Source organism: Ziziphus jujuba, chromosome 4, assembly GCF_031755915.1.
Source record: "Ziziphus jujuba cultivar Dongzao chromosome 4, ASM3175591v1".
NCBI lineage: Eukaryota > Viridiplantae > Streptophyta > Magnoliopsida > Rosales > Rhamnaceae > Ziziphus > Ziziphus jujuba.
Window position 1 is genome coordinate 26,717,958 of NC_083382.1, and position 21,874 is coordinate 26,739,831.

General features: G+C 31.2%; 2 protein-coding genes across 3 annotated transcripts; both read right to left on the minus strand.

Annotated features, from left to right (window-relative positions):
• Positions 1 to 6,583: 6,583 nt before the first annotated feature.
• On the minus strand, positions 6,584 to 11,817 carry LOC107416751 (indole-3-acetic acid-amido synthetase GH3.10). Of its 2 annotated transcripts, XM_048472736.2 has the most exons (5): positions 11,652 to 11,817; positions 9,705 to 10,026; positions 9,195 to 9,296; positions 8,102 to 8,925; positions 6,584 to 7,292 (listed from the first exon to the last, which is right to left on the minus strand). In XM_048472736.2, the coding sequence occupies exons 1-5, from the start codon at positions 11,800 to 11,802 to the stop codon at positions 6,757 to 6,759; spliced, it is 1,935 nt and encodes a 644-aa protein (XP_048328693.2). In that variant the 5' UTR covers positions 11,803 to 11,817; the 3' UTR covers positions 6,584 to 6,756. The 2 variants fall into 2 exon arrangements, with proteins under 2 accessions (XP_048328693.2, XP_048328694.1); XM_048472737.2 differs by lacking the exon at positions 11,652 to 11,817 and having other exon boundaries at positions 9,195 to 9,291; positions 9,701 to 10,020.
• A 7,744-nt stretch (positions 11,818 to 19,561) lies between these two features.
• Positions 19,562 to 21,640, minus strand: LOC107416768 (pentatricopeptide repeat-containing protein At1g03560, mitochondrial). Its single transcript, XM_048472735.2, has one exon. The coding sequence runs from the start codon at positions 21,590 to 21,592 to the stop codon at positions 19,631 to 19,633; it is 1,962 nt and encodes a 653-aa protein (XP_048328692.2). The 5' UTR covers positions 21,593 to 21,640; the 3' UTR covers positions 19,562 to 19,630.
• Between the last annotated feature and the right edge of the window lie 234 nt (positions 21,641 to 21,874).

The window sequence follows — 21,874 nt, forward strand, 5'->3', positions numbered from 1 at the left end:
AAGTAGGATAATCTTCATGTTGATGATTATTTTCTGTACCAAAAAGTACAATTAGATATCCTCATGATTTTAAATTAATCTTATTTTTGCTGCTTGTTTGGGATCCATCATGTCTAACAAAACTAATTGTTGTCCCCTCCTACTACCACCCCCAAGTAAGTTTCTTACACATAGCACACCAGCTTGTGAGGTGGGGATTTGGGTTTTCTAATTACTTTAATGCACTTGCCTCAGAAATAGAAGATTTACCACCACAGCTATGTATATAGTCTATAACACCATAGCTACGTTTTTTTTTTTCTTTTTTTTTTTTAATATCAAATTAAATACAACTTTAAATTGTATTGATTTTTTATTTTTTATTTTTTTCCTACAAATTTATGGCTGTTTAAAATCTTTAACAAACTAAAACTATCATTAGTTAATAGTTGACATAAACGAATTATCCATAATTAGATGAAAAATATAAATTAATAATTAACAATGTTACTAGATAATACCTTATTTTTGAGGTACATATTTAGGTGAAACACATTGAGCGGCCATAAATATTGTGCATTATATTATTAACAGGGCGTGCCAAACCCAACTTGCAAAGTGGTCCAGTTGATTTTAATAAGCTTAGGGCATTTTATATAAGCAAGTGGTCCAGCTGATTTTAATAAGCTTAGGGCATTATATATATATGTATATACATATACATATATGTATTTCTTTTGAGAACTATCTCTCAGCTTTAAAAACATATTGGTGTGCATAGTAAAATGAAATAAGTATGATCTCATGAAAATTTAAATGCTTACCTTTGAAAAGGTTTATTTTCTTATATTAGCTTTTTAGTATCATAAAATAATTTTTTTAAAGGATTACATGTAAAATCAAGTGGATTAATCAATACAAGTGTCATTTTTACTGTTTACATCATTAATATCTTCCAGGATAAAATGAGATATAATTCTCACCAGATCAATTATGTATATATATATATATTATCTAATATATATTTATATAGTAATTTTTTTTAAAGAATTCCTAATTTAGTTAAATCTAAAATGCTTATGCGACAAAAACTTAATAATTAAATAAATTGTCAATTAATATATGAATTTAAAATTATAACCCTAAATGGAATTCAGCAACATTTATTAGTTGCCACATAATCCTTCCTTATTTATTAATGTTAGAAAATCCTTTATTAGAAAATTATTGTATGCATATATCCTACAATTTACATATAAATTTTGATTTTGGGGCATTCTATGTTGTAGTCTTCTAAAGAAGCATGTCGAGATATATTAATGATAAAGTAGTACAATATAAGGTTATAGGGTAAGGATACTCAATTTAAGAGTTATAAAAAAAAAAACTGTGTTCAAATATACAATATATATATATATATATATATATAATTTTGTTATAATGGAGGTCTATGTTAGATTACATGTAATGTAATACTCTGTCTTCATTAGAGGACCTATCATTTCTAATTTAGCTACTACACTAGATATAAGATTTTTTATTTAGACCTATCATTTCTAATTTAGCTACTACACTAGATATAAGATTTTTTATTTAGAGATTTCTATGAAGTTGTTTGAGCAGATTTAACTTTAGAGTGTTTTTAAATTCTAAATTCAATAATTTTGAAAAGACCTTTGATATTATGAGAGTGATTATTATTATATTTAAATCATCCCTTATTTTATGCTCGAGCGATATGGGATTTGATACTAGTAGACTATTAGTGCCTCTTTTGCCTGAGTATGCTTAAATTCAGAGTTTTTTTTAACCTGAAACCAATCATTTTGAAAATTTTCGGCATTATGAGAGTGACTATCATTACATTTGAAGCATTTTCTGTTTTACACCTAAAAAATATGAGATTAGACATCAAATAACCTATCAGTACCTTTTGCACTTGTTCACGTTGGTTGTCACATGTAATTTAGGATAATATATTCTATGAAGGGTTATTAGTTTTATTAGCATCTAAAATCTACCTATAGTTGTACTATGGTATTTGAACTTGTTTTTTTGCCACTTGAGTTTTTAGTGCACTTTATTCTGTAAACTATTTTTTATCTACCTTGTGGTAGTTTTTGGAGAAAATCTTCACTGAAATGGTGGTACCTGCTGATCTGGTACCAGCTCCAAATAATTGAATGCTATTTGCTAAAAATAATCATAATGTAATGACATATGTTAAGTGTGCCATGTCATTTAAAAATGTCTAGCTCATCATTTTAATTTTTTTCCCAAAAAAAACAAACCTTTATAGAAAAATTAATAAATAGGAAAGGGTAAATATTTTAGTTGCTTTTTTAGGGTTTCATTTTTTTCCCCTTCAGCCATGGCCAATAGTCACTGGTGGCTGCCGTGAGACTGATGGAAAATTTTCAGGGAGCAGGATTCCGACTCAGACAATGGGCTCCACTTTTTAAGCTCTTTTAGTTCTGTATGAAATTTGTGGTGGTGGTGGTGATTTGGTGAACCAAAATGGAGGATTTTGACAGAATCAGTGGGCATTTGAAGATGCAATTTTTATGCATCCAATTTTGAAAAGAGAAGAGATAAAGGAGTTTTGAGGATCGGGGTTTTGAGATAAAAGTTTTTTTTTTTTTTTAATATTATTTACTTTTCCATTCAAAAATTCATCCACATATATTTAAATTATATAACTATGTTTTTTAATAATATATTAACACATATTATTTAATAAATAAATTTAATATATATTTTGATAATTACTATTTAAATTAAATATTATAATTTAAAAGAGAACAATATAAACATATCTTATTAACTTAAAATAAATTATACTAAAGCATAAAACAAAAACAAATAAATAATAATAACGGTACCTAAAAATAGTTTTTTAAGGATCAACGTGGATTAAAAATGAAATTTAAGGATTAAAATGTTAAAAAAACATTTTAAAAACCAAAATGTAAGTACGAGTATAATTTAAAGACTAACTGAGAGTTAATAATCATTCTATAAATGATACATAATTAGTGACAGATGTACACCAGATAAACGCACAACGTGGTCCATGTATATCACAGCAGAAGTGTACGTATATATATATATATGTATATATATGGTTGGCAACAGAGCAAAAAAGTCAGATCACCAATTATTGGTACAACATTGTCCATATATATATATATCATGGCAGACCTGTATGGGTGGCAATGGAGCATCAGAGTCAGATCACCAATTATTAGCATATAGACAGAGTAGAAGGGAGTCTGTCTGCAGATATTTATTGCCTCGATCAATTCAAAATCTTCAACCATTCCAAATTTCATTTCAAATCTTGGACATTAATGACGGTGGCAGTCCAACTTATAAATTCACCTTCGAATTCTTGCTAGCATTTACCCAAAAAAAAAAAAAAAAAAAAAATGTAATCCAGGTGGTCTATCACTCAACCCATTTTAAAAATTCTAACTCCTCCAAAATAAAAAATAAAAAAAAAAGGAAACTTCAATTATTGCATATGGACATATGGAGCAATATTGGCCCATCACTCTCTTTGATTTGATCTAGGTCTCGTCTGATTTGATCGACGTTTAAACTTTAGTTAATTAAATAACTAAATTAGTCTACTCGATCTTTAAACTCAATTGAACTAATTTTTATCTAATTTCTATGGGTATAAATAAACATGTCAGGCCGAATATTACAATCTGATTTGGCTTAAATTTGTCAGACTTGAAATTCGTTACTCAAAATTGATTTGGCTAATTTATAAAAAAATTTGAACTTAACTTTTCCTACTCATCTTAAAATAATTTTTTTTAAAAAAAATATTTAATTTATTAATTTTTTCATTAAATTATAAATTATTAATGCATTCTATTTGATTTATTAAAATGATTTTGTAAAATTAAATATTTATTATATTATAAGCAATTTACATTTTCAATTAATATTATAAGTATTATATATTATTAAATTAATAATATATATATATATATATGTATGTATGTATATATAAATATAAATTTGAATTAGTTCGTGAGCTACACAAATTGGGCTTGCATATTAATTATTTGACTTTCATTTTTTATTCGCTCTTTTTTTTTTTTTTTTTTTCTAGTTAAGTTTAAGTGAGAGAAATTTAAGTTGATCAGGAATCAATTTCGAATCATTTGATCCTATTTACAACACTACTCATTTGATTTTTTATTTACTAGTTTAGAAATTATAGAACTTTTGTTTTTAAAGGTAATGATATATAAGGGTGAGTATGGACCAGATTGATTTGGTTTTTGATCAAAATATAATCCAATCCATACTGTTCGGTTTATATAATATAGAATTCAATTCAAACCATTAAAAGATTTAAACCCAAACAAAACCAAATCATTTATGATAGATTTGGTTTAGATTGGTTAATCAGTTTGAGACTTATGAGTCTATTAATATATAATACGAATTTGGTGTGGACCGTGCGATGGTGTCGAATCTTGAAGAGCAGAGAATGAACTTGGTGATGGTGGCGCCAAGCATGTTTAGGGCTTCATATTTTCATTTGGAAATTGAAAATTAAAGATATGTTACAAAAATATTAAAAATTAAGGGATCTGTTAAAAAAATTAAAAATTAATATATAAGAATAAAAAAATATATAACTTTTTAATTACATAATATATGGTTTGATTTGGATTGGATTAAATTGAGTTTATATTTTCAATCCTAAACTAATCCAATCTAAACAATTTTTTATATTTTTAAACTAAATCCAATTTAATTTATATAAAAATTCAATTCAAACTTCTAAAAATTAATTGGATTGGACAGGTTGAACGGATTGAATTGGATTTTGCTCATCCCTAATGATATCCATATGTAATCTAATCACAAATTTCAAAAAGCAAGACCAAACATGGTTTCTGGATAAAATTATTGTGGGCTAATTGCAACTTGGTACTCTTGATTTATAAGATTTTGCAATTTAGATATTCAATTTTCAAAAGTAACACGTAGACATTTAATTTTTTTTATTTTTTTAAACATATTGATTTAACACTCAATTTAGTCAAATATATTGATGACTATTTGTCTAGAAACTTGTAAGTGAAACTTTGTAAAAGAGACTAAGATGTTATTAATTAGAATAAAGCATTTATGTAGAGAAAACTGTCATAAATTTAGTCAAATTTATTTGGTAAAATTGAAAATTTAATAAATATGTAATAAATTTAAAAATTAAAAGCTCAAATAACTATTTTTAAAAAATTTAAAAGTTTAAATTGTAAAATTAAATTATTGATATGAAATTGCAATTAATTACCCAATAATTGTTGATAGAAGATTTCCCAAAATTAATAAAAAGGCTTCGTACACTAGCTAACTTTCAAGAAATATTCTTCTAGATGCTTTTCCAAAAGCAACACTTTGTGAAGTAACAAAAGCGAAGTACTAGCAGCAGTGAACATACGGAAACACAAGCTAGTGACTATCTTTTAAAAGCAAAAGCAAAAACATATAAAATACACGAAACATTTACTATTATTATTATTAATATAAACTTCAAAGTATATATTCCAAAAAAAAAAAAAAAAAAGATAAAATAAAGATAGGAATCTGCACTATTACTGCTTTTCGTTTCTCTTTTGTTCGTAGATAATTTGATCGATCAACGGTGTTCTCAATTACTTGGATGTCGTTTTCCGATTATAAAAAAGTAGCACTTGTTCATAACGGGCATATGCAGTATACAAATATCTTTGGAGAATCTTGTATGATCAACTTTTCGTTGGCCACTCCAAAATGGTGTCGTTTTCATTTCATTTTTTATTTTTGATTTATTTATTTTTTTTCATTACATGTATGATACGAAAGTTAAAGTGATCTCAACTCAATCATTCCCTAAATTTATATATATATATATATATATATATAGAAAATGAGATTAATGATGTGGACTGTACGTAAATTGTATCAAAATCGATATTTAAAAGAAATATTTAATTACGTAAACAGAATAAAATTGATATTTTTTAAAAAAATATCAATTTTGATGCAGATTCCTGGTTAGACTGCATCATAGAACTACAATATATATATATATATATATATTATTTAATATCCTCAAACAAAATATAATTGCACTTTAATAATTTAAATTTTAATCATATATTGTGCTTGGAGCTTATAAATTTATTGAAAACGTTACCATTCGAGTCTTCAATTTTCAAATATATTAGTTCAATTTATAAATTAATCTCCGATTTAATTAATTGGTTGTTGACATCATCAGTCATATACAGTGCATGTGATCTTTTAGGCATAAAATTGAGGAAAGCACAAGGAAAAAGGAAGAAGAAAGGGAGAAATAAACAACATCTCACTGTTATCCTCCATCTCCGATCTCATCAGACACCATCATGAAGCGTTTACAAAAGGCCTCCTTTAAAACAACACACAATTTGCTAACATAACAAGCTGGTTTTTCCTTTTGCCTTCCATTTAAAAAAAAAAAAAAAAAAAAAAAAATTCTAAAATCCAATATGCAATCTGACCAGAATGTAAAATAAATTAAACAAAGATATGCAAAATCTTAGTCAGCACATCGAAGAGAATCTAGAAAGGGAATCAATTCATAAAGTCAAAAAATTAGATGAGTTTCTAAAATATGCTTACACTGCAAAAAAAAAAGTTGGAGGAGGAAATGAACTCTTTTTTTTTTTTTTTTGGGTATTTTTACGATATTATTATTATTATTATTATTTTATTTTTTGGGGTTCAATCATAAGCCCTGCTACGAAACGTTTTAATTGTGCAGAAATTGAGAATTCTAAGAAGAACCTGGTTTCTAGTACACCTAGGCGTTTTGAACTGGCTTAAAGCAGAACCATTTGCTATGAAACAATCCAAAATTTTCTTGAAAGTTCCACTTTCAACAATCCGGAGCTCCAGAGGTCCAATGGAGGTGGTTCTCCTTGATACCACATACCCATGATCCACAAACGAAGCATCCATTTCGGTGCAACAGTGTTGAAGAATTGTGTCATCAATTTGGCCCTTGATTTCCCAGTAAATTATGTAATGCCCAGGTTGGTTCACTGTATCAGCATGGCTTGTGAAATCGACCAGCTCTGCATTGGACTTGCTCAGTAGCTGAGACCCCCTCTCCACTACCATCTGAAGGTCCTTTTCTGTATTTTTGTCAATGTTCACTGTCAATATGAGCTTTCTCCTGCATATAAAGTTCAATTTAGGGGTCCCATTGTGAAAACCGGCCACTTCCACCACATCCCCTAATCTGTACCTATAAAGTCCTTCAAAAAAACATATGTATTTTTTTTTAGAGTTAATTTAAAGAATTTAATTTCCAGTATTAGAATATAAAATGGTGGGTTATGTATATATTTTACAGCCCTATCCGGGTCACTATCAAATTCACCCCCAAAAAAAAAAAAAAAAAAAAAAAGTCTCAACATAAAGATACCCTTGTGAAGATTATATATCATAGTGTCATCATATATATAAATGTATAGGACAAGCAAAGCGACAAAAAAAGAAAAAAAAAAAAAAAAGAAGGAAAAAATGGACATATGATTAAAATAATGGAAACAATGGCATATGATTAAATAATGACACATGTGATTAAGAAACCTTAGTACTATAAAGAGAGGAAAAAAAAAAAAAAAAAACTTAATGATAATACCCACCTAAAAATAACAAGATACCCCTACTAAGAATCATATCCACTTGTTCTTGGTCCCTAATTCCAAGAGTCAACCAGTGGGTCATTCAAGAAAAGAACTTGTCTATATGTCCAAAAGGCTTACCGAACTAGGGGACTGCATATGCCCAAGGTAGGAATACATTGACATATGATTTTCATTATTGACATATGGTCTAGGTGTTAAGCCAAAAACAAAAAAAGACATATGGTCTAGGGATGTGGTCTACAAGTTTAGCAATCAATGGCTGCTAAGTGTAAGAACAATATTCAAACTGAATCTAGTAGCTAGCTAGCTAACTATGATATATATTTGAGAAATTGATACAGATTACTATACAAACTAAATAAATAAACGCTAAAGTTTTTCGGGGGTGTGGGGATGAGTAAAAAATAGCATACCAGTGAAAGTGGTGAGGACAATCTCATACTCTTGTCCAATCTTGACTTGGGAGAGTGGGATTGGTGCGTCTTCGATGAAATCATCAAGAACTGAATTACAATCTTTGTTCTGTCTATAAAGTGGGATGAACTCGAAGTAAGAAAAAGTGGGTATCACTGCAAAAGTGACATCCTCTGGTGGCAAACTTGGATCCAAATTAACCCCAATCCAACTCTCAGTGGATCCATAGTCAGCACTAACCAATGGCAAATTCCCCGAATAGTGCCTCAGTTTTTTCATGTATGGCTGCATTGACCCTGTCATTATAGAATACACATATTTAGCATTTGGCCAAAGCTTAGGAACCAGACCAAACCAATCCACTCTCTGTAATTCCTTGCAACTTTCTTCAATTTTCGAAGCCAAACTTGGGTTTGGAGATACCATTATATCCAACACAGCTTTTCTCATCTTTGGCGGATTGATTCTCGAACTCAATGTGCCTTGTCGGATGTCACTGCACAATTCTTGCCAGTGATCTTCGAGTGAACTAAATGCCTGCACTATGCTATAAGCAAAGGTTGAAGTTACGAATTCTACTTGATCGGAGAAGAAGAGGCCCAGGAGGAGATGGCAGTAGGTTGTTTGCTTATAATCACCACCTGAAATCACTTCCTGTGGGCTGCAAGTGAATGAGTTTGTCTTTTCCTGTTTTAATTTGAATTCTTGACTCGCATAGTAGTGTGTTGTAGCTGTTCCAGCTGTTAAGCCTCCTTTGGTTTTGAATTGTTTGCTGCTGTATATGAATTCAAGAATCCTCTTTCCTTCCCTTGTTGGATACACCCTATATACATAATATATATATATATATATATACACAATAAATTAGTTATAGCAAATCCTAACTTTAATAAAATTTGGATGCCCATAATAGATCAATCTCTTTACGCTGAGAGATTGGCTACTCTGTCCAATGGGACGTACATCTGGACTTTATTATAATTATACAACAAGTATATGCACAGATGTAAAATATATACATATAAATATATATAAAATAAAATAAAAATGAAATTTGTAATAATGAATTGGTAGATAGAGATAGATGTGAACCTTGATCTATAAGCAGCTGCTAGCCTAAAAATTTGAAGTGTGGTCTGCGCGCTATGCCTTGTAAATGGTACATATTTCTGTCTTCCTTCTGTGGTTCCTGAACTGCAAAAATGAAAATCGTCATCACCCACCAAGTACATCTATCAGATCCATATATCTGAAACAAACTGAATTTTAATTAAGAACATGGTAAACCAAAATCTTATAAAACAAAAGTGGCAAGGAAGAGTTGATGGGGATGAGGAAGGAAAGAAAGAAAGAGTACAAAGCTGAAAGAAACTAAAGTTCAAAAATCCCTTTGTTATATATTTTATTTTCTGGTGTGAAAAATGAGGTCCATATACTGGTCAATTATCTTCCTTCTGTGCTGATTATTTATATCAGAGAATAAGTTTAAAGGTGACCTTTTAGCTGTTGAACAAAGAAAACACAAAATACAAACAGGAAAAAAAAAAAAGAAAAAAAAAAGAAAAGAAAAAGAAAAAGGAAAAAGAGAAATGATTTACCTACCTTAGAGAGAGAGTAGTTATAGGTTGTTGAGTGAGTATAGGAGCAGTGTCCCCATCTGCAATTCTCTGTATAAAAGGCTCTAAATCTGCATGGGATGAAAGGGGTACCAAGCTGGTATAAAGTGATTCCAATACACAGCCATCCAACTCTTGGATTTTGATGTTCCCAATCCATTTCTTCAAATATTCAACTCCATAATTCACCTCTAGTATCCTCCTCAGAGTCTCTGTCTGAACCAAACCGGCTTTCTCTGTCACTTCCTCAAACCACCTGATTATGTCCTTCTCACCATTGCTCTGGTTATTATTATTATTACTCACAGCTGCTAATTCCATTCAACGATTTTTTTTTATTTTTTTGGGGTTAATCTTTCTGGTTTGTTTCAGAGAAAATCAGAAAAAAGAAGGAAAAGTAGAAGGGGTCTACTCTGTCTTACTCTGGCATAGTAAAACATAAATATATATATATAAAACAAGCACCCCACAAATTGAAATTGAAATAGAAATACGCTTCTCTCAGCAAAATGTCAATCTAGGCCATATATGTGTATATATATATATATGTATATATATATATAAACATCTACAGCAGCATTAATTGACAAAAGCTGGCTATTAGCTAGTTTTTTGATGAATAATTAGCTTGCTCTCTCTCATACCAAACCCCCTACTAAATATTGCAGAGAGAGATGAGTGATGAGCTCCTTCATCATACAACTGTACGAGAGTTTATAGACCACAAGACATGGTTTTTATACTTTTTATCTTTTTTTTTTTTTTTTTTTTTTTTTTTTGTTTGAGTATAAGAAATAGAGAGAGTGATTTTAGCCCCAAAAAAAAAAAAAAAAAGAAAAAAAAAAAAAGAAATGGGGAGAAAGAGATTCTTTTTGGGACAATGTGTGGCCAAAGGACCAAACAATCCCCTCCCCCCAAACCAGGCTTTTTATTTATCTTTTTTCTTTCAGCTTCGACAGCTTGGCCAAAACCAAAAATGTTAATGTATGTTTTTTTTCCCCTCCATTTTATGAATAACCCATTTGGATTTGGAATTCTCTTCTCATTTCTGAAGTAAAAATGCTTTAAGTTTAAGCTTTTTGGTTTGGTTTCAATGGGAGTAAATAGAAATAGTAGGTAGTGAGAATGGTTGATATTAAGGTGATAAAGTTACACTGCATGTTTCGCTCTCTCTGGTACCAAGTAGTACCCTTATCACTGGTACGATTGCCCTGGCTTTTTGCTCACTTATAGATGGTCAAATTTATGTTTGTATAGTCCATTGTCTTTCTCTCTTGTCTTTTTCTCATATTTATGGAGTTCATAACGTTAGGTTTTTATTATTTAGCAGAAAAAAATAAATACCATTATGTTTCCATTTGTCATATTCAATTAATTTTTTGTAACTAGCTCACTAATAAGTGCCTTTTATCTAATGTATTTATAATTATTTTCAGCTTTAATTTTTTTGTTTATTGTTATTGTTTTGATGCCTATATTACCATCCAAAGGGGATTTATTTTAGCCTTCTTAAATGCTTCTTCAGTAATTGCTTGTAGAACCCATTTTTTTGTTTTTTGTTTTTTTGTTTTTTTGTTTTTTTTAAATTCACTTTTACTAGTCGATGCCTTTATATAATATTATCACACATGACCTCCAATATGTACATATTATGCTAAAACCATAGTACAAATTAAACAGAAATTAGTTCTATAGTACAAATTAATCAGAAATTTAAAGCACTAATTTCTCAATAACTTATAAATATATAGACATGTATCTCAGTATACAAAAACCTTTAAAATTAGTTTAAAATAATTTTATTGTCAATTAGGTGATAATAAAGATCAGGGACATGAAAACAAATTCGAGCTTGTCCAAAAAAAACAGAAATATATAATTTCAAAATCAGGAAAAAAAAAAAAAAAACTATAAAGGGAGTACTGAAGATTACCGAGATTAGTGTCTGTGAAGTTGTTACCATCAACACAGTCTATTACTGTCGTCTGGTTATGGTTTGGTGTATCAACCTTAATCATTTTAGGAGTTTCAGACGAAGAAGAAGAAGATGATGATGATGAGGAACTACTTGCAGAGGAATTCATCGCTTTTTCACTACTTGAGAGCTTTTTATATATGATCAGCAAAACTCAAAACACTGAGGAAAAAAAAACCCATTTAAACTTAACAATTAATATCAATTGGTCCAACTCTCAATAAAGTTAACTTATTATTGCAACAAGTAATATAGATTATTATAATTTCAGCTAGAGGGAAAAGAAAGAGAATCCAATAACTGACTTATAACCACACAACTTAATCCAAAATACTAGCTGACAAATTATATATTTAACAGCTAATCAATACATCCTCTGGAATATAATATCCCAAAAAAAGAAAAATCCCAGCTACCATGCTTTATGTGTCAAGCTGAGCTGGCTACAATAATAGGAGATTAAACTAACTTAGATTTTTTTTTTAATTTTTTTTTTAAATACTGAAATGAGCAATTAGTAGAGTGGAAGATTCAATCATTGGCAATTGTTTATAAGTTGTATGAAAGTGAGCAAAATAATTAAGTTAAAATATACTTAAAATCTTTTAAATTTTGTCGTATGGTTGCAGCATTATACTCTTGGATTCTATACAGAATAAGTCGACCAAAGACTTTTAAATTAATGACTTTTATCACAATCTTTACATTTATTTAATTGATTTGGACCTATCTTTTTATATGGTGGATCCTTGGTTTGAGATTATCATATCTATATGATAAGAGTGACCAATTAAGTAGAGCAAATTGGAATGCTTGAATTTTATTTCATTTTAAAAATAAAATGATGTATAGGAATATTATTAAAAATTATGAAAATGTTATCATATCAGCTAGAAAAGGAGTTGACAATAAACATAGTCACAACCTGATCAAATTATTTGGATTAAACAAGATTAACACCTTAATTAATCCAAAGGAAGACAAACAGAGCAAGCTTCAGAATAAGCATCCAAGTCCTATTATATTCAACAATCCATCTTCAAATAATTGTCCGGCTATTACAAGAGATGCGTCGCGTATATGTAGGGTAAGGTTGGGAACACCGAATAGTAGCCCAACAATCTGTAAGTGCATGCTTCCTGTTAAGTTATTTGTGGCTTGCTATTTAAAAAAAAATAAAGAATTAGTTGCACTTGATACTATTGATTTGTAAGTTTTGCTATTTAGATTTTCAACTTTTAAACATAGCAATTTACATTTTTAATTTTTAATTTATTATAGATTAGTTCAATTTTGAATTTTAATTAAATAAATTGGTAACAATGTTGTTTTCTTTGCATGATCAACAACCTAATTTCTTTACTTATAGACTTTCGTGTAAATTTCTGCACAGAACTCTTATCAATTTGTTTGGTGAAAATTGAAAATTGAACCATTTGTAACAAATTTTAAAATGATGACTTAAATAGCTATTTTATAAAACTGAGAGTTTAAATCCCAAGATCTTACAAGTTAAGAAAATTAAAGAAATTCACAAGTGTTTTTGTTGCTAAATCTATTAAAAGAAACTAGGTTTGTTGTTGCTGTTATTAATATTTTTAAAAATATCCTATGATACCTATGAAAATATATTAATTTAGAATGTAATTCTGGAATGAAATGACATATTGTCACCTGAACTGTCTTTTCACGAGACATAAAAAGAAAACATGCAATTATTGAAGGAATTCTCAAAAATACGTTTTGGTTGAATTAATCAAATTATGTGGGCTACACAAGAAAGGAGACAAGAAAAGATTTTGTATGTTGGCAAATTGCATCTAAATTCTACACCTTACAAAGAAATGCATGGGAGATTAATATAGCCCGCAAAACAACAAAATATTTTTGCATCACTTTGTAATGCAAAATGTGTGTGGTTGGTTTTTCTTCTTATTCTGATTTTGTCCTTACAAGAACCTCTCTACACCATACTTTATTATGAAAGCGAATATCACGTGGATCCACAAAAAGAAAGCAAGAAGTCGTAATACATAGTTGTTTGGAACAACTCCTAACCATGGAAAGTTTATATAGCAAAGAAGAATATACCATTTTTTCCTTTCTTCTTTTGCTTTTCGTTTTTAATCTTTAATTTCTTAACAAAGTGATGGGTTTTTAAGTGCGCACCACTACTAATTGTCTATATGTTTTTGTATATTTGTTTTGTCGTAGTTCTTGTTTGATTCTTGTATGAAAATGAACCATTCAATTTGGAACAAACAAATTCCACATCTCTCCAGATAAACAAGTAGACCCAAATTGATCTTTCTCTGCCCACAAAAGCAAGCTAAAAAGTCGTTGGACGACTCGATGAAACAAGGCCGCCCAAGTCGATGTGGTAATTGAGGTAAAAAGGGCTTTGTTTACTCAGAGCTAATGCATGTGCTCGCGTGACATCATGCTTCTAGTATAAACAGTAAAACTTAGAACTTAAAAAGACCAGCTTGTCTCAACTAAACGGTTATTTTTTTAGGTATTTTATAATATATTATGATACATATACACTTCCATGGTTTGGAGGTTCATTTTTAGTTGTACTGTATGTTAAGCTTTGCTTTGTAAAGCCTTAAAGGGGTTGTGTTTAATGCTAGGAAATCAGGACCATTTTCTTTTTCCATCGTCATTTTAATTTGAATCACATACAGAGCTTTTGTAGGGTCGCTTCCTTTTCTGTCTTTCTCGACGAACCAACAAATACTTAGCTATAAATCTACTGAGGGGTTTTAAGTAAATGTGCATGCCTGCCGGCCTACGGTACATTACATCCACCTTAAATTATTGGCATTTTGGGCTTTAGTGGCAAAGACAACTTATGTATTTTCTCTATCCAAATCAAGATTAAGTTTCTGATAAAGACAATCACACAAGTACGTGTTTAGGTTCCTAGCCATTCAATCACTAGCTACTCGTATCATTTCCTTGATCTTGTAGGGTATGCACGTTCCACATGCTGTGCTTAATGATTCCTCAAAAATGCGGACACATCTTTAGTATCAAAGGCATATACAGTTCACATGTAATGTATCACTTGATGGATTACATGTTGTTGTATTCTGTACATGTAATTAATAGGGCATATGCCACCGAAGGTGTGCCAGCATTTCATAGCAAATTGTACATACATACATATATACATATCTTAATCTGGTCAAGAATGTGGTCAAGTTCATTTTTTTTAGCTCAAATTGTGTGATTACTGTTTACTGTGCAGTCTCTTATTCCTCAAGTACGGTGGGTATAAAAAAAGTTGGAGATTGAAGATAACTTTTAAGACGGTGCAGAAAACGGCAAAAAAAATCAAGTGCAACCAATTGCAATCTAAACATTAGGCAAAGAAGATCACTTTTTAGTTGAAATAAAGTGGTTCATCATGTCAAAGTTGCTTTAAAATAATGTCATGGCCAAACAAAAATCTTTAATATCTAATAGATGTTGCTTATAAGGACCACTATTGATTTTTTAAAATTTTTATTTATTTATTTATTTTTTTTTGAAGTTTCAGACCGGCCTGTTGAATTCATGGGAGAATATAATAAAAAGACAAGATTCTGCAAAAACGTTTTATCAAAATCGTACTCAAAATTTATTCCCAAGATTTCGTATCTAAAAGACATCTCCTATGCATCGACTAGGTTTCATCAACATGTTATCTTTGGTGGGAAGGGTCCGGTTATGCAAGTTCAGTGAAAAATAACCTCAAAACATCTACTACCATATATGACACCAGTATAATTTTCTTCAAACTCGTTCGGGTTTCACAATAATGCCACACTCTGTACTTTTTCTTTTTCCCTTTTTTTGTTTTTTCAAACGAGAGTTTCCAAGTATGTAAAAAGTTTGAAAGTAGAAATCCAGGAGACACACTTAGCATCACTATACTGTTCTTGGCAAAAGTTGTTCTTCCGTGTAAGATTTCAGATTACGAATAACTAAAATCTATTGGACGAAGCAAAGGCCTAAGCATTCCTAACATTATTGGCAAAACCCACTAGTCCTCGAAAAAGGTTCAAATTAACCCTATCTTTATATATACATGAACTTGGAATACTATTCAATAATTTATAAGTGGAACCAGGTCCATCCACTATTCAGTACTATCGCTTATTGCCTACATAGACACCAACAGAACCAAGGAGGCCTTAAACAGCTAGAAGCAAGCATTGGAAAGAACAAACAAATCACACACAGAAAGAATTACAAATATTGTTTATTTGCCTTTATATATACAGGAACTTGGAATACTATTCAATAATTTATAAGTTGAACCAGGTCCATCCACCATTCAGTACTATTGCTTATTGCCTCCATGGACACCAACAGAACCAAGGAGGCCTCAAACAGCTAGAAGCAAGCATTGAAAAGAACAAACAAATCACACACAGAAAGAATTGCAAATATTGTTTATTTGCAGATCACCGTAGTTACTTTCTGGTTCTAATCTAAAAAAATAGGGGTTATGCTTTTTGTTGCAGTGGACCAAGGCTTCCAGGCAAGTCTTTAGTCCTTGTGTGGACACAGACTTCTACAAAATCATTCTTGCAAACATTGTTTTTAAAATCCTTTGAGGCTTGCACCTTGAGACCTCACCTTAGGCAAGGCGCAAGGTCATTGCCTTAAAGCTATAGCCTTGGCACCCCTGTGCTGAGGCTTACGCCTCAACATGTTGAGGCTCACTGCTTCGTTGCTTCGGCCTCATGAGGCATAAGCTTCATAAGCCTTAGTTTGGTTGTGATTTTTCTTTTATGGTTTACTGGTTTTTATTTTTCTCTTTTCTCTCTCTATGGGTCAACAAGTCAGGGTGAAAGTGCTTGGATTCAAAAATAACAAACCTAGAAGCTATATTGAAGAGTATTTGAAACCATAAGAGACCTGAATTATGCAAAGGAAAGAGTAACTAAATTAGAAACTATTGAGACTGAAGAATAATCAACTTAGTTCTTATAAATTTAATGTTTTTCTTATTATTCTATGTTTCTATGATCTTTTTAGTGCGTTTTTATTTATTTTTATGTTTTCATTTTTATTTTTTATGTTTTTATAATTCTCTTTTTGTCTAATTTGAGGCTTATGCCTCGTTCCATCTCGAGACTTATGCCTTGCCTCAAATTAGCTAAAAAGGCTTCTCGTATGCCTTACGATTTTTAAAACCTTGCTTGCAAAGGTATGGCGTGGGGGCAAAAATAGAGAAACTGCTGAGAGTGGCAAGAGTTGCTAATGGAAGACAAACATTTTATGCTTTCCAGTAATTACGATTATGTTCAGACTCTAAAAGAAGCCAACTGAACATTTAGATAATAATAATAATAATAATAAAAAAGGTGAAATGGTTGCATCAGCCCATTGAGGCAATAACATACAGCTCCAGCTCAGTTATCCCTAAATCTGGTGTTAGAAAAAATCCCACATTGTAAATTCATTTGCTCATGACACATCCAAAGATGAACAAATTTAGACTGGCAATAATGTGTAGAAACTCAACTTAACAGGATCTGATAGCGTGTTAAAGCATTCTTAAGAGACTTTTTAAATGTTTACCAAAAAAACAAAACTCTTTAAACGTGTCATTCTTTTTATTTTAAAGAGACAACATTAAAAAAAAAAACTCCAATAAATTTTTTATTTTGACTTTTTAATATAAAAAGTTGGCTTGCCTCTCTAAATGTAGAGAGCCAAAATCACTCTTTATTTCAATATTATATGAATTTAATTGAATGTAACATATTTTCCTATGCTACTATTATAATATTTAAAAGGTAAGTAACTCATATAAAAAAGAGGGATTACAAGTAAAACAATAAATGTGTATAGAAAAAATAAAAATAAAAAGCTTAAATAGAGAGTTTGTTGGAGAGCATTTTCAAATTTTACTAGTTATTTTAAAATATGCTTTTTATTATAAAAAATATACTCTTTTACCTTAAAAAGTCCGTTGGAGATGCTTTTAAGCTGAATTTATTTTTGCCAGTGCCGCGAAATAGACAAATCTAACTCATGCAGAAAAGCCCAGCGGGATCACCAGTGAAGAGCTGCCTTGCACAAGAAGGATGGTGGTATGATTATATGCTTATAATGGTGCTGTCATGTGGATCCCCTGTTTGAAATGTGCAAGTATATTACTAGAGAATCACAAGTTGATAATGCAGAGGATCATAAGGGACGAGATGGTGCTGGAGAAGAGGCAGGAAGAAATGAATATCCTTCCATGATTCTCATACACTTAAAAGTTCCATCAATCACGTTGCATATAATTGACTGTGTGATACTCTAATAAACTTGTTTGGATAGTAAATATCTTCTAAAATAAGAATAACTGCAACGGAATCTATATTAGCTGCAAAAATTATGGTAGCATGACTAAGAAATCTCACCCAACATTACCACAGACGAAATTTTGAAGGCTGCAATAATTTCTATAACTAAAATTTCAAATAGCATATATAATTCCATTTTTTTAACCATCTTCTACCAATAAAAGCTTATTTTATTTGTTATTCTTATATGGACTTCCAAACCATAAATTGAAAATAGAAATTTAAATTGACAAAGACTTTCAGAACCCCAGATTGCAAAATTGAAAATTCACCATAAAAGAATTAGATACGACATTTTTTTGGCTGTTACATAAATGGCATCCATCAAAATACAAATTTAAAATTGACAAAAACTGAAAATAGAATAGATGAACTATCCAAACTTCAACTCACTAAGACAGATGAAAGTCCACATTCACACAATAAATAATGTTAAATATAGGCCCAAAAAGACAGGTACTGTCTTGATAAAAAGAATTCAACATGTAATAATGTTGATAAGATTCTGTCATGTGATTGAGGTTTTGTGTCACCAGAATCGTAGAGCATCTTTACATCCCTATTTCATTTAGTTTTTAGCAATGTTTGTCTACCATACAAGTTTTAATATGGCGTCAGCCAAACTTCTTACCATGTGATGACTGTCAAAACCACACTTAGTCTTCAGTTTGGAAGCTAGTTATAAGGGGATCCAAATGTAAATTGTATCATACTAATCAACCAGAAGTACAAGAAGATGTAATACTCACTGTCATAGTCCACCAATGGAGTCGGAACTAGTGCCACCAACGGAAATGTCATTGAAGTATTCCTAGTCAGACTATTGCCCTTTTGCATAATGCCAACAAAAACTCCATCAGATTGTTCCTTTGCCACAAATATCTTTGTTTTACATATCACCACCAATCTTAACTACTTGTTTAGGAACCCATAATGGAAAGCCAGCACGGAATGAAATCAGGTAAGTTGACCAAATGCAAATGTATAATTAAATCCATAAAAAATTAACTATAAAAAATGAAAAAAGAAATATACATGAAAGTAAAAGTAATTAGGAAAATTAGTACTTCACCTTCAAATTTTAAGAAATTATGTTACAAATTTTATGAAAATGAAAAGAAGCATTGAATACAGAAAAACATGGCAAGATTCCAGGTTTTACCCATATGGAAACATTTTGATGCAAAGGTTGGTCTCCTAGAAATTTGTAAGGTAAAAGAATAACAAACACAGTTTTCCAATGATTACAAAAGCTACAAGGAAGAAATCTCCAAGGTGATTTGAATGTTTTATGAGGCCTAACTAAAATGTCATATTTTACTGAACAATTGTAAACATGAACACATAAATTGCCTAAGAAAAAAAGGCAGGTGCTTGTACAATTATATGTCCTAACCTTTCTTTCAGGCAGAGCAATTGCATGTGGTTTTTCCATCTCAAAGTTTCTTCAATTATTGAATAAATAAAAATAAAAATAACAAGATGAGCTATAAACAATACTACAAATTTACAGGGTAAGCGCAATGAGTCATCATTATATTAGGCACAAGCAAAGCTGGTTACATTAAGAGCCTGACAGAAGACTCAGCTGTCAATGAGAATCCGAAACCTTACTCGCTTTTTTATGCTACCCATTCGATCATACCCAATGCCTATTTTACTATGCATCAATTTAACTGCTAAATCTGCATTGCCTGCTTTCCTCAAAGCATTTATCAGAATAGTACGAACTCTTCCTGGTATTTCCCTACCCCTATCAACAATTCCATCAGCCAGCTTGCAAGCCTCCTTAACACGACCAGCTTTGCACAACACATTGATCATATCTTCAAAAGCTGTCTCAGGAATAACACCCATTGGTGCCAGCTCATCCAAAATCTTACAAGCCCTGGATATCTTGCCCGAAAGACAAAGACCCATTGAGAGAGCTCTAAAGGATGCAGCAGTTGGTGTAATACCCTTATCAATCATCATATCCCATAGCTTCAATGCCTCTTCATTTCTGTGCTCCTTCAACAATCCACCGATAAGTATTGTATATGTATACACTGTCTGATCACAACCTTCATCTTCCATCCTCTTAAAGAGCAATAGCGCTTCATCAGTGTTCCCAGACTTGGCTAGGGCATCAATAAGAGCATTATAGCAATATGAGTCCCTTGGGCATCCCTTACTGACCATCTCTTCAAATAGCATTTGAGCTTCATTTACTTTCCCAGCCTTTCCAAGACCATCAATTAGACTAGAATAAAACATAGAATTTACTGTCACACCATTACCTCTGCAAAACTCAAAGTATTCCATTGCTTCCTCCAATCTTCCACTTTTACATAATCCATTCACAATAACCCCATAGGTAACTTGATCTGGTTCAAACCCATCGTTTTTCATTCTCTTAAACAGCTTTATTGCCTCTTTTATGCTCCCACACTTCGCATATGAATCAATCAATGCCGTATACATAGCTACATTTGCTTTGCAACCCTTCTGAACCATATTTTCAAAAACCACATAACCTTCCATACATTTCCCATTTTTACAAAGCCCACCGATCACTAAACCATAGGCATGGGGTGGAATTTCTATTCCCCTCTCTTCCATTTCATTGTAAAGACCTAAACAAGAATCATAATCTCCTTTGGAATAGCACAGCTGCATAAGAGTCATGTAAGTAATCTTATCAGGTTCCACATTGTTTGCTTCCATACTGCTTAACTTTTCCATTGCTTTCTGGACATTCCCTGCCTTACAATACCCTTTAATCATTGTATTGTAAGTCACAACGTCCGGTGCAATTTTCCCACCTTCCATAGCTTCAAAAACCCTTTCGGCTGATTCAATAAACATCGAGTTCACCAGCCCATTCACCAAAAAATTGTACGTATACAAACTTGGCTCAATCCCATTCTCTTTCATTTGGCGCCAAACCCATAACAATTCCTCAACCATCCCAAGACTCCCAAAGCTTTTAATAAACGAATTCGCAGCTGACATAGTCATTAGAAAACCCTTACCCTTAAGTTCACAAAACACAAGCATGGTACGATCTAAATCACCACACAACGACAAAAGATCAATCAGAGAAACAAAGCATTCAAGGTTATGAGAATACCTCTTCTGCTTGCCAGCCCAATTGAAGAACCGCAATGCAATTTCGGGATCTTTGCGCAGCCCAGCTGATCTTAGAACATAGGCAACAAAATTGGGCGACAATTTAATCAACAATTTGTGACAGTAAGAGTCCAAATTGGCTTCCATGTTCGAAGAACCAGCTAAAAGATTGAGAATTTGGTCAACCCATGGAGATAGTTCTCGTTGTTGAGGGCTACAGACCAAGTCAGAGACATCATTGAATGGTTCTACCCATTCGGGAGGAGGGAGAGAGTTGGTGAAGACCCACCTGGGATTTGAGCTGAAACTTGAGGTTGGGTCCGAATTTGATGCTTCTGATGAAGACCCACCATTTCTATAGGGATGAGGAAGAGGTCTTGGAAGAAGAGAATGTGCAGGGAAAGTTAAGGGAGCTCTGAGTAGGGTTCTTCTCATGGGGGTTTAGGGGTGTGCACGCTTCTGTGTGCGCTGCTAGCAAAATAAAAAGCAGGAAATAAATAAAATAAAATAAATAGAAAATGTGAAATGGAAAATTTTCATTTAAACTTTTTAAATTTTTTGATAAATATATTTAGATTCCACATTTTCTTTAGTTTTTAATATCTAAAATTTAGATTCATTGATAGTTTTTTCCGATAAAAAAGTTAGAAAGAAGATTAAAAATGAATATCATGTGATTGAGTAATACTCTAAAAATATAATCATAATTTTTAACTT

What these genes read in the sequence shown, in the direction of transcription:
- LOC107416751 (XM_048472736.2), bottom strand. Translation starts at nt 11,802, where the DNA reads ATGAATTCCTCTGCAAGTAGTTCCTCATCATCATCATCTTCTTCTTCT. An exon ending in CTTCACAGACACTAATCTCG is followed by an intron (nt 10,027 to 11,651) that starts GTAATCTTCAGT and finishes TGGAATTAGCAG; the next exon opens with CTGTGAGTAATAATAATAAT. An exon ending in GCAGCTGCTTATAGATCAAG is followed by an intron (nt 8,926 to 9,194) that starts GTTCACATCTAT and finishes TTATGTATATAG; the next exon opens with GGTGTATCCAACAAGGGAAG.
- LOC107416768 (XM_048472735.2), bottom strand. Translation starts at nt 21,592, where the DNA reads ATGAGAAGAACCCTACTCAGAGCTCCCTTAACTTTCCCTGCACATTCT.